Source organism: Gadus macrocephalus, chromosome 2 (assembly GCF_031168955.1).
Source record: "Gadus macrocephalus chromosome 2, ASM3116895v1".
Lineage (NCBI taxonomy): Eukaryota > Metazoa > Chordata > Actinopteri > Gadiformes > Gadidae > Gadus > Gadus macrocephalus.
Window position 1 is genome coordinate 6,655,267 of NC_082383.1, and position 18,496 is coordinate 6,673,762.

The 18,496-nt window shown below is 46.4% G+C and overlaps 1 protein-coding gene and 1 pseudogene across 1 annotated transcript; both read left to right on the forward strand.

Annotated features, from left to right (window-relative positions):
- The first annotated feature begins 346 nt into the window (after positions 1 to 346).
- On the forward strand, positions 347 to 11,597 carry raver1 (ribonucleoprotein, PTB-binding 1). The gene is given in 16 exon segments (XM_060037543.1): positions 347 to 811; positions 1,603 to 1,669; positions 2,355 to 2,824; positions 4,532 to 4,723; positions 5,411 to 5,531; positions 5,657 to 5,689; positions 5,692 to 5,762; positions 5,914 to 5,985; positions 6,328 to 6,406; positions 6,607 to 6,776; positions 6,879 to 6,960; positions 7,077 to 7,219; positions 7,552 to 7,623; positions 8,440 to 8,574; positions 9,466 to 9,522; positions 9,618 to 11,597. Coding segments are annotated over 16 exon segments (2,238 nt in total). The 5' UTR covers positions 347 to 484; the 3' UTR covers positions 9,765 to 11,597.
- A 6,681-nt stretch (positions 11,598 to 18,278) lies between these two features.
- Positions 18,279 to 18,496, forward strand: part of LOC132474422 (cAMP-specific 3',5'-cyclic phosphodiesterase 4A-like) — a 35,812-nt pseudogene continuing 35,594 nt past the window's right edge.

The following is an 18,496-nucleotide window of genomic DNA, read 5'->3' on the forward strand; positions in this document are numbered from 1 at the left end:
TAAAGCAGGATCTCATTATGCCAGAGTCCAGGTAATCCGTTTCAACACGTTATGACGAAAGGCTCAGACTTTATCTTAATATCCCTTTAAAAGCACATGTCCAGGATTGGCATAGCATAATCAATAATGTTGTATTATTCATGAAGACATTCCTTATTTAATTATGATATGGGAAGTCACTTACGAACGTAATGGCTAAAGTGCCTTTACACAAATAATACTCCTTATTTAATTATGATATGGGAAGTCACTTACGAACGTAATGGCTAAAGTGCCTTTACACAAATAATACTCCTTACAATGGACCCATGCTTTAGAGATTCAAGCCACGCCTCTAACCCCACCCCTTTCGCTGGGTACGCTGCAGTCATGGAGAATGCATTCCACTCTCGACCAATGAGAAGCGGCGCCGTGCCCATGTGTGTATTGTTTAAACTGCTCAAATCAACCGTGCGTTTCGAGATTTAGAAAACTTCCAAATTGAATGATGGCGGCCGCAGTGTCCGTTAGCGCAGCTGCCAGAGAAGAAAGCACAGATATAGGCACCATCAACTCTGCCTCCCGTCCACTCCACGAGAGCTACGACGTCGACCAAGGAAACTGGATGTCAAGAAATCAGGAGCACGTAGAGCTTGAGCCCGGCGGGGAAGATGCGGCGACATCGTGGCACGACTGTCCGCGAAGAGTCGACGAAGAGTTGACATCGTTGAACCCTGAAGAGATCGAGAGTCGCCTCGATAGGACCCGTCGAGAGTTTTATAACCGCCGCAAAATCACAATCAAGAATTTACCATCAGATATTAGTAATCAGGTACGTTTTTGTCGTGGTTGTGGAGAAATATGCAACACCGAATAAGTTCGGACCCCCGCTATACCGTTATTGCTTAATTGATTATGTTCATGTGGCTATCGTTAGCTTAGCACAACAACTACTGCCAAGCCAGCAGTTGTGTGCTGCTGGTGTGCTTCCTTCACTTTTCACTTTTTTTTTGTCCTCTTAATTTCGCATTATATATGAAAGTTGGCTATTTAACCGTGCTGTTTTATCTTGACAAGCCATACGCCAAAATTGACTTCAATTAACTTTTCAATATACTTGACTATGGCTAACCCATCGTTCGGGTGGTTGGCCAGATATGTCAGTACATATCACCCACCACGGCCCATTTGATCTTTTAATCACTCTTCTTTGACGGGAATGTTTCGGTTTCCTCATGTCAGAAGCAATATGATAATTAGTATTTGAGGGGTCTAAGCTGAGCATCAAAACTACTAACCGGTCAATCAAGTGTCAATCGTTCCCAAATGTGAACATGATGACACACTGTTTGTTGGAACGTGCTTGACTCGTGGGGAACGGTGGGCCCGCGGCGTGCTATTGTTTGCTCGGGAGTATTGGGAGTTCGAGATAGGGATGGGGGTGCTGCCACAACAAAAGGTTGGGGGCCTGGAGACAAAACGTTTCAGAAAGTGCTGGACATCATCGGCCTTCGTTTGAGCAGGCAAAGCATTGCGACATGATAACCCACGTCCGCCCTATCGCGTCTTTTTTTTTAGGCATGACGTTATAGTGTTAATGATTATTATTTTTCTTCTTTTCAGGAGGTGCACGAGCTTTTGAGCAACTATGATCTCAAGTACTGCTTCGTGGACAAGTACAAGGGCACAGGTTGGTATGGCAACAATCATACAATTGACTCTAGATACGTTTTTCACCCATTCATACTTTTTCACCACTAATAATGGTCTAACTTGTATTAATCAGCCAATCAAACATTAACCAGCCATCACTAACTCCATGAGTCAACAATATAATTATTATATGCATTTGTCTTATGTTAAAGGTCAGCAATATATTACAAATAATGCACTTTATTTGAGATATGATCATGATATGGAAAGCCACAACTAATGATGGCCAGGCCAGAATGATCCCCTGGTGAGCATCGTATCGGTCTAGATGACCAGAAACTGCATTCAGCCAAACAATAACTCGTTTGAAGGAGAAAAATATCTTGGCGTAGCTGCCGTACGTAAAAAATCACCCTCTACAAATCATTTCTACAATTTGATAATTTTACACATGGATGTATCTGGGAAAATGTATCCCACATATACCTCTGAACAGAGTAAGCTGCAACGGTTCAGCTGAATTTGCGCATTCCTCATCCGGAATTTTAAGTCAAGCTGTAGGACCTAAGTTTGCATTTCAGAGGCTTGAGTCTCCCGGTTGCTGAGGAACAGGGCAACAGGGACACTTTTATTTATTAAAGCTAATGCAAGCAACTGATTTCCCCCTCTTTAAGCTCATCATTAAATGTCAAACCTATTCCCCCCCCACCCCCCCAACACAGCCTTTGTCACGCTGCTCAACGGCGAGCAGGCGCAGCGGGCCATCAAGGAGTTCCACCAGCACATGCTACGCGACCGCGACCTCTCGGTGCAGCTGCAGCCCACGGATGCGCTGCTGTGCATCGCCAACCTGCCCCGGGCGCTCACGCAGCAGCAGTTCGAGGAGCTGGTGCGGCCCTTCGGCAACCTGGAGCGCTGCTTCCTGGTGTACAGCGGCGCCACGGGCCACTCCAAGGGCTACGGCTTCGTGGAGTACATGAAGAAGGACTCGGCGGCGCGCGCCAAGTCGGAGCTGCTGGGAAAGCAGCTGGGCTCGCGCACGCTGTACGTCCACTGGACGGAGGTGGGCTCCCTCACGTACCCGCTGCTGCACTCGCGCTGCCTGTGCGTGGACCGCCTGCCCCCCAGCCTGATGACCGCCCAGGACCTCCGCAACGCCCTGGCCGACGCCCACACGTCCATCTTCTGCCAGGTCTGGTTCAACCCCTATTGTGCGTTCGTAAAAAAAAAAGAAAAGAGGAGAGGCTTCAATCGGGGTTGATGTGACTTGGGATGTCGGGGTTTGTCGTTCGGTGGTCAAAGGGTGAGGTGAGCTGGTGTCATAGGAGATTTATGATGCATGAGCACTATTCTCCGTGTTGACTACTCCATACAAAAGGGTCAGGGTTTAGATGTTCAATTTGTTTTCAATGAAACTGTCATGGCGGTAAATGAATGTTGAGCAGTAAACGGCAGTTGAAGTTGGATAAATGGTAACCTGCCACAGAAATGCGGGAAATGATTACAATTTTAAACCGTTGACATTCTTTATTTTTTAAACACCCATCACCTTTGCCCTGCTTCCCCCTGCCTCCCCCACCCCACGGCCTTTCACAGTTTATACAGCATTGAGCCAAGCTGGTTTCTATGACAATGGCCACCTGGCGCCCCAGGTGGCGTCATTCAGCCGTGCTTTCTGGAATGGGAAAGAGCACTGTCCTTTGGCTGCAAAAGGCTTAGTAATGTTTACCGTTGGCTCCTGCTCTTAAAACACAGTCACAAATGTTTTGGAAATGAAGGGCTTCCCTTTAAATGTTACGGGTATCTCTACAAAATTAGATTCACGCATCTAATTTGATGACTAGACTAGAACAATTTAACGGTGGATGGTGGTAATCAAGATTTCTTTTTTTATTCTCATTAAAATGTTGTGTAATGTCAAGATGGTTGTCCTCGGATAACCTGCAATGAGACTGCGTTGCTAACTGCAGGGTTTACATGGGCCACTGCCTACCCCAAACCTTAACACTAAACTGAGGCCTACAGCAGTTTACTGGAGATGCTGCCTGAACTACATAACTGCGTCGGCAAGCCAAAATGTAAAGCCATGGGCATAAATCATGTCATATGAGTCACGATGTTCATGAAGTCAGTTGGAAATGGCAAGATGCTCCATAAGGATAGATTTGCATACATCGCTTGCACTGTTTGCAGCTAGTTTATCTAAGACATTCGGTACAATTCTTTAAAATATAAGACTGGTTGAGCTTTCTGCGACAAGTAGTACATTGTAGCAAACTATTGTTGACATTTAATGAAGTTGAGTACTCGTTGAGCGTAGGAGTGGATCTATGGAAGAAGGACACTTCCATTTAAGTATTTGAACCCAGCAAGACTTGTTTGAATAGGAGAATTGCGTACAAGACACACAGCATTGTAGACTAGACAATGTCGTGCGCACTTGGATGTCTTAATAGCATCTTGGCTTTCGTGTTTATTGATAGATAGATAGAAGAGTCTGTATATTTCCCGTTGAAATGTCAGGAGGGTACAATTATTAAACCAATGGATATTGCCAAGGCCCAATCTCTAGATGAATGTTTTATATAACGAAGTCTAATCTGTTGATGATGCCTCTGGAAGATCTTCTCCCAAATATAGAATGCTGTTAGTGTTTATAAAAATATATATCTTTTGCACGAATGTGCCAAAGTCTGGCATTACCACTTGGCAGTCGATCTCGAATTGGCCGCAAATTAACGATTCCCATCACGACTGAGAAACGTGGGCGGCCAATCGAAGACTTGTCAGATCCGGGTCTGGATTGGCCTTGACCTCAGCTAGACCTACGGTGACGTATGACCGTGGGTATCCACGAGTTGGTAAGCTCACGGTGTCATTTCTTTTGCTCCTTCCCCAGCTCGCCCAGGGACAGGATGTGAGCTTTCGGCGCTTTGCGGTCCTCGAGTTCTCCTCGGGGGAGATGGCCGAGGAGGCACAGCGGCTGGCCGACGGGCGCCTGCTGGGCGGCTCGCACATCCGGGTCTCCTTCTGTGCCCCCGGTCCACCGGGACGCAGCATGCTGGCCGCCCTGATCGCTGCCCAGACCATGGTAAGCCGTGTCCCCCCCACACACACACACTCTGCACTAGGGAGCCCTTTGGAGGTATAATCTAATTGCGATTCTTTTGACCAATATTGCGATTTTCTTTTTCTTTTTGCGGTTGTCCCCGCATCCTTAAAAAGTCTTAAATTCATGTTTCTAAATTTAAGGCCTTAAAAAGTCTTAAATTCGTTACAAATGTCATATGCTGGTCTTAAATACTGTAACTCAAGGTCATAAATTTGTCGGGGCAGGGCTATTATCTGCATGCTTGCTAGCTAGTCAAATTCAAGGACAGTTGGCTGGAAGATGTCCGTTTCCGAAGTTGGCTCGCGTCTGTTGCCAACCCCCACCATCGCGTGTTTATTGAATGACCCACACAACGTTGAAAGAAGTCAACATATTGTAACTGTAATAACATAAATGTTATTTCTTTTCGGTCAGGCCTATGTGTTTGATTTTATAACCTCTTTATTTAACTATTGAATAGTAAAAGAATAATAAATATGAATCTTACTGATCTCAAGTCAGTAACGGTAGCAAATCGCACCCTTTGCGATTTGCAAATCGTGTTCTATTACATCGAAATGTCGGTTTGATTTGACATTAGGTCGGGCCATCACGCTGCATCCGTCTGTAATCCTTGGGTGATTGTGTTGTCATTGCCGCTTGTCTCCCCCCACTCCCCAACCCAAGGCGGTGAACCGGGGTAAGGGGCTCCTGCCAGACCCCACCGCCATGCAGATCCTCACGGGCCTCAGTAACCCCGCCACGCTCAAGATGCTGCTCAATCCAATGAGCCAGGGCCGTAAACAAGGTGAGCCCACTGCCCTCAGAACCCTTGGCAACGTGGTAGTCTGGCGGCGGCGCCGTCTGCGCTGGAGCGGACGGCCCGGTCCGTCGTCTCTGCTGGTGTTAAATATGTATTTTGTTGTTGCGCAGGTATTCTCGGGATGGGCCCGCCTCCCTCCATGCCCTGCTGGCAAACCCGGCCCTCTCTGCTGCCCTCCTGCAGATGCTCCTGCAGAACCAGGCTCAGGCTCAACAGGTACCCCTGCCCCCCCCCCCCACCCCACCTCAACTCACCCCAGGCCTTTCCTTATCGCACGCGTCTCTTGCTTTAAACTGTCACACGCAGACTGAAAGGTTCCACTCCTCCCCCCCCTTCCCCATCCCCTCTTTTTTCCCTTTGCCATTAGCAAGCCTTTCTAGGAAATCATCTTCTCTGGGCTCAGGTGCTGCACAATAAAGAGAACCGACTAGTGCCATGTGTGAGTGATCATGGCGTGTGTGTCGTGTTGGGCTTCGTAGTTCAGTGAGGAAAGGGCGACCGGCCTCGAACCCAGTGGTTTTTTGTTGTGTCCCTGGAAGCAATGAGGATCTCCCCGCGCCTTGTGTTCCCTTTGCGTGTTTTGCAGTTTCGTTTTTTTCTCGTGTGATGTGGTGCACATGCCTTAACAAAATGTCTCAAAATGCGAGTGGCTTCCATCTGCGGTAAGTGTCCATTGGCCCCTAACTAGTTTGCCTGCGCTGCGCGTTTGGCCAGCAGCCAGTCTCCCGCCCTCCTTGAGGTCTCATCCAGTGCCCTCTGCTCTCTCTCCTCTGGCCAGCAGGCAGGACTCATGGGGGACAGTCCTCTGGCGACGCTGCCTCTCCAGCAGGGCCTCCATATGCTCGGAGAGCTCCCACAAGGTTTGGCAATTGCTCACTCCAGCCGTCGCCCCCCCGTAAATACCATGCCATTTTGCAGTCCCGTTTGCAAAACATCTGCCCCGTTTTTCCTGAATGGGGGGGGGGGGGGGGGGGGGGGGGGGGTCGTCCTAGTTCGACTGCTTAATTTGAACCGTCTTAACCACAAGGTGGCGTGCCCCCGGGTCTTGGTCTCCCCGCAGATGCCCTGGCCCCCCTGAAGCCCATGTCTCTTAACCGAGGCCAGGGGAGGGATCAAGAGTCTCCCACCGCGGCGGGCTCCTTCCCCCAGACGCCCTCCCCCACCCTCCAGGGCCTCTCCATGTCCCACATGGCCGGCATGATGGGAGCAGAAGGTCTCGCTCCACAAGGGGTAAGGCTTCCAAGACGTGGCTGGAATATTGACCTCCTGATGGGTGGCGTTTTAATCTGCGTAAAGTCCTGCAAACCAACTGAGCTCCTCCCTATTTTTCAGCTGTCAATACTAGGCGAGCCGCCGAAAGAAGTCCACCACGGCCAGGGATCTTTCCTCAATGGCCACAACATGTATTCATCAGGTACGTGGGCCTTTCTTTTAAAAGGATGAATCTTTTTTTATACATTTATATTATACATGGGTACCATTGCTCAATGGACTTCCTTTGCCTCCCCCCACCCCCCCCCCCCTATATAGGAGCGAACTGCAGGCCTCACCCCTACAGGAAGAGGCAGACGTTAAGCAGCGCGTCCAACCATCGCTCAAACCACGGCCTGCATGGAAACTACAACCTGCGTTACCAGGAGTCCTACAGCCCAGAGTACCCTCCCTTACACCAGGTAACCCACCGCAACAGCACACCCCGGCCAACACTTTGTGACGGATGATCGGGTTGAGCATGGCAACAAAAGTTGACGCGCTATCATTTCCCCTTGAGGTTCCTGGGGACGCCAGATTTAAAAACTAATTTAAGATTATAAAAAGTCGACGATGAATCATCACAGGGTTTTTTCAAGACAATTTGGCAACGGAAGATTGCCGCCGTTCTGGAACGAGTCGCGCTCCCGTCATGTCGATCCGCCTTGGGAAGGCCGTGCGCTCCGGCTGCTTGTAGGCCGTCCAGTCTGACGTGGCCTTTCCCTGTGTGGTGTGGTGTGGTGTGTTGCTGCAGGATCCTCTGGGCCATCTGTACGAGCAGCAGGAGAACCTGGACGCCGGGGCGCTGGCAGGCTTCGGGCTGCAGGTAAGCGGGGGGGGCGGGGGGCTCCCCTTCTAATCTCATACCGTCGTCCACAGCAGCTTGAAACGCCACAGGACGTGTTCTGCAGAAAAGAAAATCCCATGAGCCCTTCTCTGTTTGAGGGCTTGGGGCGGGGTTCAAGCTCAAAGTACACTTCCGGATTAGTTACGGGTTAATCTTCAATGATGTCGGTTAAAAACCGCCACCGTTGATGCCTTTCCCTATCGGCGCTTTTGGAGCAGTAATTATATAGGCCATCCTTTTCTTATGTGCTACTTTTGTATTGGTGGTGGTGGGGTCCCTCAATCCCTTTTCAATATGTAGTTATATAAATAATTCATATTTATTTAGCAATAGTAACAGTCACGATTCGAGCATTTTAAGAAGGCACTGTTTGCATAAGCAACACTCACCAGCTCAACTGAACTCCAAAAAGATACGTCCATGGCGTTGAAACTCAAATTATATTTTTACAAGAAACCATGTCCAAACCTAAAGACCGACCGCAGAACATTAGGTTCTCAGAAAACCAATTTGAGCCGGTTACAAACAAACTGGCTCGGTCGCGCTCGGACGTGCCTGCTGCTGAAAATAAAAGTCTGTTGCACTTCTTCCTCAATCAATGGCATCTCATCACCGAGCCGCTGCGGCACGACGCCGTCCTCGCGCCCCGAGGCCATCGATCGTGGTCGACAGACCGCCGGTGTCACAGGGCGGGGGGGGCCGTGTTCCCCCTCCCCCTGCTCCAGGGGCTCATCGGAGGCGACGGGGTCGTGCCGGGCCAGCTGTGAACAACCCGATGCTCTTGTGTCCCCGCAGCTGTCCTGTCCGCCCGAATACGGCGAGCGCTCTGCCCACTACGGCTTCGCTCCCAGCCCGCCGCTCGCGCCCTACTTCAACTCGGCCCCCGGCGCGCCGGCCCGGAATGGCCTCCCCTCCGCTCACCTGAACAAGGTGAGCCTGCACTTCTTAATTGAGTCTGTTGCTTTTTTTTAAATCAACGTTTTCTCATGCAATGTAATTGATTTATATTTTTTTTAGTGCGGTCAAGCGATTAAAATATTTAATCGCATTAATGTCATAGTCATTAATGTCACTATTAATCGCAAATCTCTTTTCTATGCTAAATATCCCTTGATTTCTTTGTCCCATTAATTGTTCTCATTTTCATGCTCTTATCAACATGGAGAAGTGCATCGGCTTGCATTGTGCAAATGTTTTTTTATTGATAACATTGGAATATACTGTTCAAAACAGGACGATACAAAAAAAAAAAGCCTATATTGCAATTAAACGATGAACATACAAACATACTGCCTTGAACATAGCAGTCAGGCAACGACCTGACTGCTTCTTTGTTTTGACCCAAAGAAGGCTGGAAAATTGAGTTAATCGTGCGATAAAAAAATTAACGCCGTTAAAATTGGTTTGCGTTAACGCCGTTAATAACGCGTTCAACTGACGGCACTAATTTTATTTTATTTTTTTAAGGGTGGGGATTCGAGGTCATTAATATGTGATACACATTGGGATTTGTGAAATATTGGGTGCCCTAAAATATTACTATATTATGATTTGTGTGGGTTAATGCAAGGGTTTCATGTCGAGCAGAACAGATTAAAGTTGTGTATTGACTAGCAGAGTACACTACAGCAGTCTGTGGGTTGGTACTGTTAATTTGCCTCCATTTGGATTACATTGACGGTCCTGGCTTTGTATTTATTTTCCTTTTTTCTTCAAATGTTGTCATCCGTTGATGGCCAAGAAGCCAGGGAGGTCATATTTTAAAAACGTTGTGACGTTCTGCCCGTGGGTAACAATTGTTCTGTTTCCCTTTGTTTCCAGGCCGTAGGAATGCCCCCTATGAGTAATCCACTTGACTACCTGGGGAATGCCATGAAGGTATAAACTTGACAATGTGTTATATAGTTCACCATGCCGATTGCTAATGAACGTACCGCTCATCATCGGGACGTCTTGCTTTCCTCTACCCGCAGACGCCCATCGGCGGTCACAAGCGCATGTTCTCGCGCCTCATCCCGTCTCCGGAGCCCAGCCCTGAGGGGGGCTACGTGGGCCAGCACTCCCAGGGCCTGGGGGGCCACTACGCAGACTCTTACCTGAAACGCAAGCGCATCTTCTGACCGGAGGCCTGGCTGTCTTTCCTGTGCTAGCCGCCGTCTCCACCTCCTCGGACCCGGCGCAGCGCCCCCAGCCACCAGCCGGGTGACCCCTCCACCCGGTTCCTTTTCTGTGTGCTCCCGCTGGCGACCCCTGGAGGGCGCTAGGGAGCGCGGCTTGTTTGCCATCTGGACAGTTGCGTGCCAGCCTTAAGGGAGTTTTCTTTTTGATGTATTTTATTTGACAAATGTATATATGATTTCAGTGTGTTGGTAAATTATTTTTATTAATTGCCTTACTTTTTTGTGTGGCTTTTTTTTAATTTCAGGTCTTTTTTTTAGTTTTTTTTGCCAGATACTTTTTTGTATTTTGTAATGAAATGGAGAGAAAAAAAATGGTGATGTTAACTTGGCTAGCTACCCCACCTTCCTCCTTATCGAGTATGACTTGTCAACAGGTTTATCTCTAGTTCATTTCCATCTATGGCCGTCACAGCTCCATCATGCTGCTACTTGGTGCTTTAAGGATCTACATGGGCTACTTGTATTATTCTTTTTACTTTACTGTGATGCATTCTTACGAATTTTTATTTGAGTCTCTACCACCCAAAGGACGTGTGGATGGCAGCTTTGCTTGTGCCATGGTTATTCCTCACAGTTGTTTTTGATAGACTTTTCTGTGTGTAAAAAGTTCAGTCTTTTTAATATTTTTTCTGCATTAGGTGTTCTTAGATTCCTTCCAATTTCATCCCACCGGTTTGGCTCTTTGTTTACATAGCTGGACACGATTCAGGCCCCTCTACTGACGCTCATCGAGCTTTCCGCCCGTCTGTACAGACGTCTGACGTCAACCCCCCCCCCCCCCCCCCCCCCCCCCCCCGCCGACTTTGTATTTACGAACCCAGGAAACCCTCCGTCTCAGCCCCGGACCCTTCCACATGGTTATGTCTTTGAACTGCACTTCTGTTTTCCTCTGCACTAGTTTGAGTGAAGCACTCTTCCCGGTGATTCCCTCTCGACGTATGCCCTGAAATGGAGTGGTTACTTGTTGGTGTGATGGTATTTTTCTTTTGACCCCCTCTTGTTTGTATTTAGTATTATATTCTCCCCCCCCCCCCCCCCTCTGCTGACTTTCAGATGGCTTTCCGGTATATTCCTGACCCCTCACCCCCCCCCCCCCATTTCCCTTTTTCTTTTTTCTGGAGTTAAAGTATGGAAAGTCCCTATCTAGCGACTCCGTGGGACATGGTGGGGACCGCCGAAGTAGGCCGTTAACCACGTATGCTACCACTAGCTTTTAAGTTTCAAGTCTGTGAATAATGGATGCTGGGCAGCGGGGGATATGTCTGTATGTTTGGGTGTGTGTGTCTGTGGAGCCTTGGTGGACTGTTTTGATTGTATTAACCCATTACCTCTGACCTCGTATGGGCCTGTAGGTCTACCTGAGCCTAGAAGTGTGTCTGTGCCCACAAGAGGCCCCGTGATCGTTTCCGGCTACACTTGGTTTCTGTGTTCATTGCCGTGTTAATACTTAAGCTTGATCATTTTTTCCTTGGAGTCCCGAACTCTTGTTTTCTTCAGCTAAATCAGCCTTTGGTCCGGTTATTTTTTTATTTTTCAGAGTGAGTGGGCTTAACATGTTTTTGTTTTGTCTGTAAATTTTGAACGGCTAGATCGCCATGAATGATTTGAGCCAGGGGCCTTATGTTAACTGCACCAAGTGATGCTGCTGTTCTGTAATAATTTCTGGTTTTCTTTGGTCTTTCCATTTGCAAGTGCTTTCATATGTATGGTAATGGTTGTTTATATGTGCGTGTGTGTGATGTGAGAAATTAAATGTTATTTAAAACAGCTTAATTTTTTGGATGCCTTCATTTGTTTTATATAAGTGCTTGTACTCAAACTTTTAATAGGAGTAGATCTTGTGAAAGTGCCACAACCTAATATTCAAATTAGTTTCCATGGTAACAATTTCACAAACGCAGGATTTTTGATCACTGTATAATTTTGGAGGCTTGAAGGAAGGTCATGGACTTTTTGATTTATTAAATATAAATCCAGTCATATTGGACCAGTGATGGTATTTTATGTTAAATATTAATTTACTTTAGATCTATCCTATTAACTAATCCTATTATTAATGTCATACAGCCAGGCCAAAGAAAAGGAAATCCCTCTTTGTCCAAGCTCTGCTGTATTAAATATAAATGGAAGTTCAAAAGTTCTGGCAAAGTAGATTAATCATCTTATATTAGATTATTCAGTTTCCTCAAATATATTTTGCTAGATGTACTTATTTTATTACGGATGGGGGAGGGGGGTCGGGGGGAAAAGGAATCGAGAGCATCACAAGTCTGCGCCTGTATTGAAATTGATTGTAAGCCAGCAACATCAATGACTTTTTTTTGTGTAAGTAAATTAATGCCATTTTCCATAGTGTGCCATAGTGTGTTCGCCTATAGTCAATCCATATGATGTAAGGTTCGGCCATGTTAAATAAAAATGCAATGATGGACACTCACTGAACCACTTTTTAAATAAATTACGCATATCTGTAATCAATATATTATCAGCCCCCTGCGGATTAATGATTGCTCTTCATTTACAGCACATATTTTATTCTGTTTTATAAATGCAGCTATAGCTTCATATTTTGGTCCTGTCCAGTAAATGGACCCTGTCACTTGCCATGAACACATTTTGAAAAGCAAAGCTTCAATGTGACATTTCTTCTTTGGTTAAATTTAAAGAAACATGACCCCAATGACCCTGGATGAATGGATTCAGAATCCAGTGGGAAGAACAATTCACTTCAAGGCCATGGCAAGGAATTGTTTAAATTAAATATGTAAAAGCACACTGCATACGCAGCATAGACATTTCAAATGATTGATAGCAGATTCAATATATCCAACACGATAATATTAGACAGGAAATTAGAATTAAGAGTCTGAATGATGGTTTACCCTGTTAAAATGTATTTTTGTCTTTGCAGTCAGCCTGTCAGAAGCTAGAGGCACACTGAAGAATGTGCACACAATTAGCAATAACTTTTAAAGGGGAAAAAGTTGCAGCGTGCTTCACAAATGCAATGGACGTAATATTTTCCTCTGCGGAGTACTGCGGTATGCTTTTTATTGTTACCCACTGGGTTGCTTTCAGCCCATTTATTTTGTTTTTTACGTAAACACGTAAACTCCCTGCATCTGCTGTACCTAGGATGCAACCCATTTCTATGGCAATGCAATTTGCAAACATTTAGTGTAATTTCTTTACATTCTTGAAAGGGCTTTGGAGAAGGTTAATCACGTTAAAAGGAGATGGAGAGATATCAGACACAGAAGCCCAACATTAACAAACTGTCGCGGTGTAATCCTGTAATCCGTTACGCGTCTCTTAATATATGTTCTTAGACCTCGCCCGCCTGTGTCTTATCCAGAGTCCTCTGAGGGAATCACTGGGGCTTGGTGGACGATATGTCAGACACATTTAGATTTCTGCCTTTCATGCTCTCCTCCCACACAGTCACCCTGCACAGTAGCTGCTGGATGCTGCTGAAACCTGTGATTTTCCCAAATGCAGGGAGGTGGGGAGAGCACTGCAGCAGCACAGCGAGACCTCACGTATGAAGAGGATCTGAATGCAAACGCACACACACACTTGTGTAGCTCTGAATTTGGGGTTCTCGTGGTGAGGACACTGCCTCTCCCACCTCACCTGACCCCCCTGCCAAACCCCTTTGACCGATTTGATGGTGCTTATGTAGCATTGTGTTATTGCCTGTTTTCCTGTGATGTCATATTGAAATGATACATTTGTAAACAGGCCTACGGGCTCAAACGCGCCACGATGACGATGTATTTGTTTTAGTCGTAATGTGGAATCCAGCCTTGCTGCATGGGAATGAAAAAGACAAAGTGTCGGGAATAGGGTATGTCACAAGTGCTGTTTATAGAAGAATTAGTCATAGACATCAGCCCACTCCTCTGTTTGACAATCAGTGTCTTCTTAAAAATCAGAGGAAGCCAGTATAGTCTCCCTGTTTCATTCGAATTGTAACCTCCATTTTGTGGTGGGTCCTACTATCCACTCGAGAGGACATTAATTAATGCCCCTCCAATCTGCAATTACAAAAAAGAAAAGAAAAGAAAATGATGCAAGATATTTTTAAACTGTTTATACTGTTGCACCATGGAAGCTCTCGATTTGTAGAGGAAGCGGGACCTGAATGACTAAGTCCTGCAATAGACCTCTGGCTCTATCTCCTGTCACAAGTCACAAAACATCAACGCACACACTTTAAGAGGGATTTTTAAGCCCCTCTTCCAAAGTGCTATTGTCGATGTGCATCTAGTGTGCAGTGAGAGGTTATGGATTTCCACATCAGTGCAATATGAAAGACGCCTCATAATAACCACTGGCGTCAGTCACCCAATAACTGTTTCTGCCACGTGGGAAGTGGAAGGTGGTGGTGGAAGGTGGTGGTGGTGGTGGTGGGGGTGCCACTGGATGAGTCTATGTAGAGAAATTGGACAGCCTTGTGGTTATTATCGATGGCGCTGTTTCCAGTCTCCATTTAAGGCTTTGGCAGCCCCGCTACCCAATCAATTTCTCTTTGGAAGAGCTTTGTAATCCAGCGACTCTGTGATTCGAGGTCTCTGCGGCGCTTAGTGTGTCCCAGGAGTGATCCTCCCCCCTCCCTGGCTCTCCCAGACCCTTAAATGGCATCGTGTTGCAAGACCGGGCCGTTTAATGGGCATACGAGGTAACCACAAGCGTCCATTGAGTGGCATGATGGAAGTAGATATACACGCACGCAAGCACATACACGCATACACACACACAAATGCTGGTGGACTTTCTCATGGATTCTGCTCTACACTGGTCGGTTCTATTTAATTGGGTTCCTGGTACTCATCGCGAATGGGGGATTCGTTTTTTGGATGTCCAATTCTATGTCCAAGTCTATACAAGGCTAGTTCTAGCTGTTGTCCACAGTTGGTGTGCATGTGTAATAGCCATAGGTTGTAATCACCATATGTCCTTGAAATTGACATATGCATTGGCAACAGAAGGGGGTTGTCAGACTGACACACGGGGGCATCAGCCAGATCCTCTTCCTCCTCCTCCTCCACCTCCTCCTCCTCCTCTACCCCCTGTCACTGCTACACGGCAAAAATAAAAGCCAGAGAAGAAAGAGCAGACACTTGAGTCTGAGGCTATTTTCAGGAGTCCTTTTATTGCCACGATACACACGACTTGATGGCCTGCTGGACCTGTAATTCCCACTGCTGCATCCTCTTCCTTCTGCGTTCCTGAGCATCCCTGCTGTATATATCTGCTCTTGTCCGTTTACTCTTATCACTTACCCTCTCTCTGGCTCTCTCCCTCTCTCTCTCTCTTGCCCGCTCTATCTTTGTTGCACCCACACGGTCACAAAAATACATATTCTGACACATCTCATTTACCCTCCATTGTTCTACACATTTGCAAAGACATGCGCACATATGAAACCTACACACACACACACGCACACACACACACACACACACACACACACACACACACACACACACACACACACACACACACACACACACACACACAAACGCGCATACATAGTTCACGCTTTAGTTGCAAGGACTATTTCCTTGCTGTCAGGTGGCGGAGATCATTTTTTAATGGCCTTACAAAGGAGAGGAAAGTCAGCATTCCCTGGCGCCCGCATGTGTGTGTGTGTACTCTTTAAGGACACGGGACTAAGGGTCTGTCTGTAGGTGATGAAGAGTTAGCTGTCATCGATTTGAATGCGTCGGATATAGACGGCCTTTCCCAAGTCCCGGCCTTCATTATGATAAAATACTGTACAACCGTATCGGCCCCGTATCGGCCTCTCTCGTTCTCTGCAGTTCTGTGTCCTCAGGCACGCACAGTGCATATGTATTATATAACACTGATACATACCTTTAGCCATGGTAGACACACACACACACACACACACACACACACACACACACACACACACACACACACACACACACACACACACACACACACGTGCGCGCGCACATACACAAAAACAACCCTATATTATGCAGTCTTTTGACATTTCAATTACTCCTCACAGTATGAATGTGTAATGAGAAAGGCCATGATTTGTCTGAGTTGGACGATATGATCAGTCAGTCGCTAGATGAACTGCGAGTCCAGCTGTACGCAGACCTCGCTTTCTTACCCTTCCTCTTCTTCTGTCGGAGTCCACCCGGCTGTATTGTGGCCTGTCGTTACTTTTGCTCGTGACGTCGTCCAAATGCACTTTGTTTTCAGCATTTCATGCTGCAGTGGACCATGGAAAAAGAGATGATACAAACAGACACATAAAGTGCTTTGTGCAGTGATGCCATTTTAAGCCTCATCAAAGTGTCCTCGCCATAAATCACATTTGGCGTCTCTTAATTTATTATTATGCTACAGTATCGCCATAGCATAACGAGCTATGGAAAAATAAGCCGATAAACAGTGTTGGTTATGCGTTATGTCAGTACACTGCTTCATTACTTTAGAACAAAATAGCAATAGGATCTTTGAGGGTCACAATGTGACTATTATAAGACAATTATATATTCTATACTCCCATTCTAAAGGCATGCCACTTTGGGACATCCGCATTGATATATGAGACGTAAACAAGCACACATGGGTCCGAAAGGGAGGCTTGGGTTTCCTCTCTATGCTTGTCCCTCTCTCAGTCGTCCCTTTTGAGAGATGGACTTGGATTCAAGGGCATGTATAATTACCTTTCTATGCAAAGCACCGTCTTTAATGAATGAATCAGTATTTGGTAAATCTATAATAACACACACACTATCACACACACACACACACACACGTACACGCACGTTCACGCAGAACCTCATTAAACCTTGCGCGTACATTATAAATGTTGAAATGGATGTGGTATTTTAATATGCTAACGAACCTTTCTTTCTAATAGCCCCATAGCCACACTAGAATGCCAGAAGTCTAACGACAATGCAATGCGTTTCACCATCCAGGCTTCCGGTCCCTGGGCCATTATTTGTATAAGTTATGCTCACACATGGAAACTAATTGCAAATAAGGCCATGGTTAATTGTAGGCTATCAGAGCCAATGTGTTGTCTTGTGTTAGATTGTTAGGCTCCCAATATGCAATGCGAAACATTAACGCATTGCTGGGATGTGAGAAATAAAACAAGAATGAATTAACAAGATGCCATCTTAAGTCGTAACTTGCAAAAATGGTGAAACCTGAATAAATTGGCACTTCAGCCTTTCCTTTGTAGCTAAATGTCTCCATCTCTCAAGGATTTACAATCCTATCCATCGAAGCCAGCTAATTCTACGACACAAATTAGTTTGTGATTTCATGTGCATCATTATGAAAGAAGAAAACACTGAATGAACATCCATATTATACAAGCTGTTCAAACTCTTTTACTTAATTTAATCACCCTAGGGGTCCCTGGGTAAAAGGTCACCACGGGCCCCCACTGACGTCTGAGAACGCCCCATCCCAATCGTAAGCACGTTTATGGTCATTTTGGGATAAAGATGGGGAGGAACTGCCTAATGGCAACATTGGACTTTCAGGAAATATTTGGTCGAGGGCACCAGGCCATGTGGCCCTTGTGATGACCTTGCATAGTGCAAGCATATAAGAAATATTCCAAAATGGCTATCACAAGAGTAATATATTTGAAATAACAAACACTGATGCTGTTGTTCCAGATGCCTCTATAGCCACCAGCAATGCAGTGTGCATTGTTTATTTCCTATCAAGGAATTGCCCACAGTCCACTGTATGACAAACATGGTAGAGCAACGAAAATACGTAATATTCTGCACTTCTGACAGACCCTTAGGGTAGGCAACCACCAATCGTGAGTGGATTGCGTTGAGAGATCGAGCGAATAGACCGAGCGAGCAATAGACAGCGCGAAGGAGGGGGAGAGAGATAGAGACTAAGTAAAAGAGGGAGAGAGGGAGAGAGAGAGAGAGAGAGAGAGAGAGAGAGAGAGAGAGAGAGAGAGAGAGAGAGAGAGAGAGAGAGAGAGAGAGAGAGAGAGAGAGAGAGAAAGAGCAAGAGAGAGACACGAACCACTATTATCGTGAGATTGGTATAGAAATGTTGCCATCTTAGAGTGTGGAAAAGAATCCTCCGCAGTTAACAATTAGTGTCTTCTATCTATAGGATGCGCTGTCACCCGAAAACTAAAGAGAGGAGGAGGGGAAATGATGGAGAGAGAGGGGAAGATAGCGTGGATGTTTAAATGCCCACCCGGCCACCAGAACGATCTTAGACTTTTGTAACATAATGACTTGAGCGTGGCGGCTTTTGTGTATGAAGTCTCGATCCATCCAGCGTCATCCTGAACGTGTTGGAGCAAACAGTTCCGCGGAAGAGATGCTTGCAGGGTACGCGCGCTGATGAGGACGCGCCGGTCGCCTCTCGTGCGCGAACGCTGAGCAGCATCAGCAGCACTTTTATGGCTCCAGTTGGAGACGGTGGAGGACCAGACCTGTGTACAGGCAGCAATAATACACCGCCGCGCGACACACCGGGAGGTCCCGGTTTCCTTTTTCTAAATTTTATTTTTGCCTCTGCCATAAAGAGGCTGATAAAAAAAAGAGCAATAATTTCTTGAAAACAAATGATCCAATACGCTATGGGTGAGGAGGATTCGAACTTCAGGAGGAGACGACTACTACTACCAC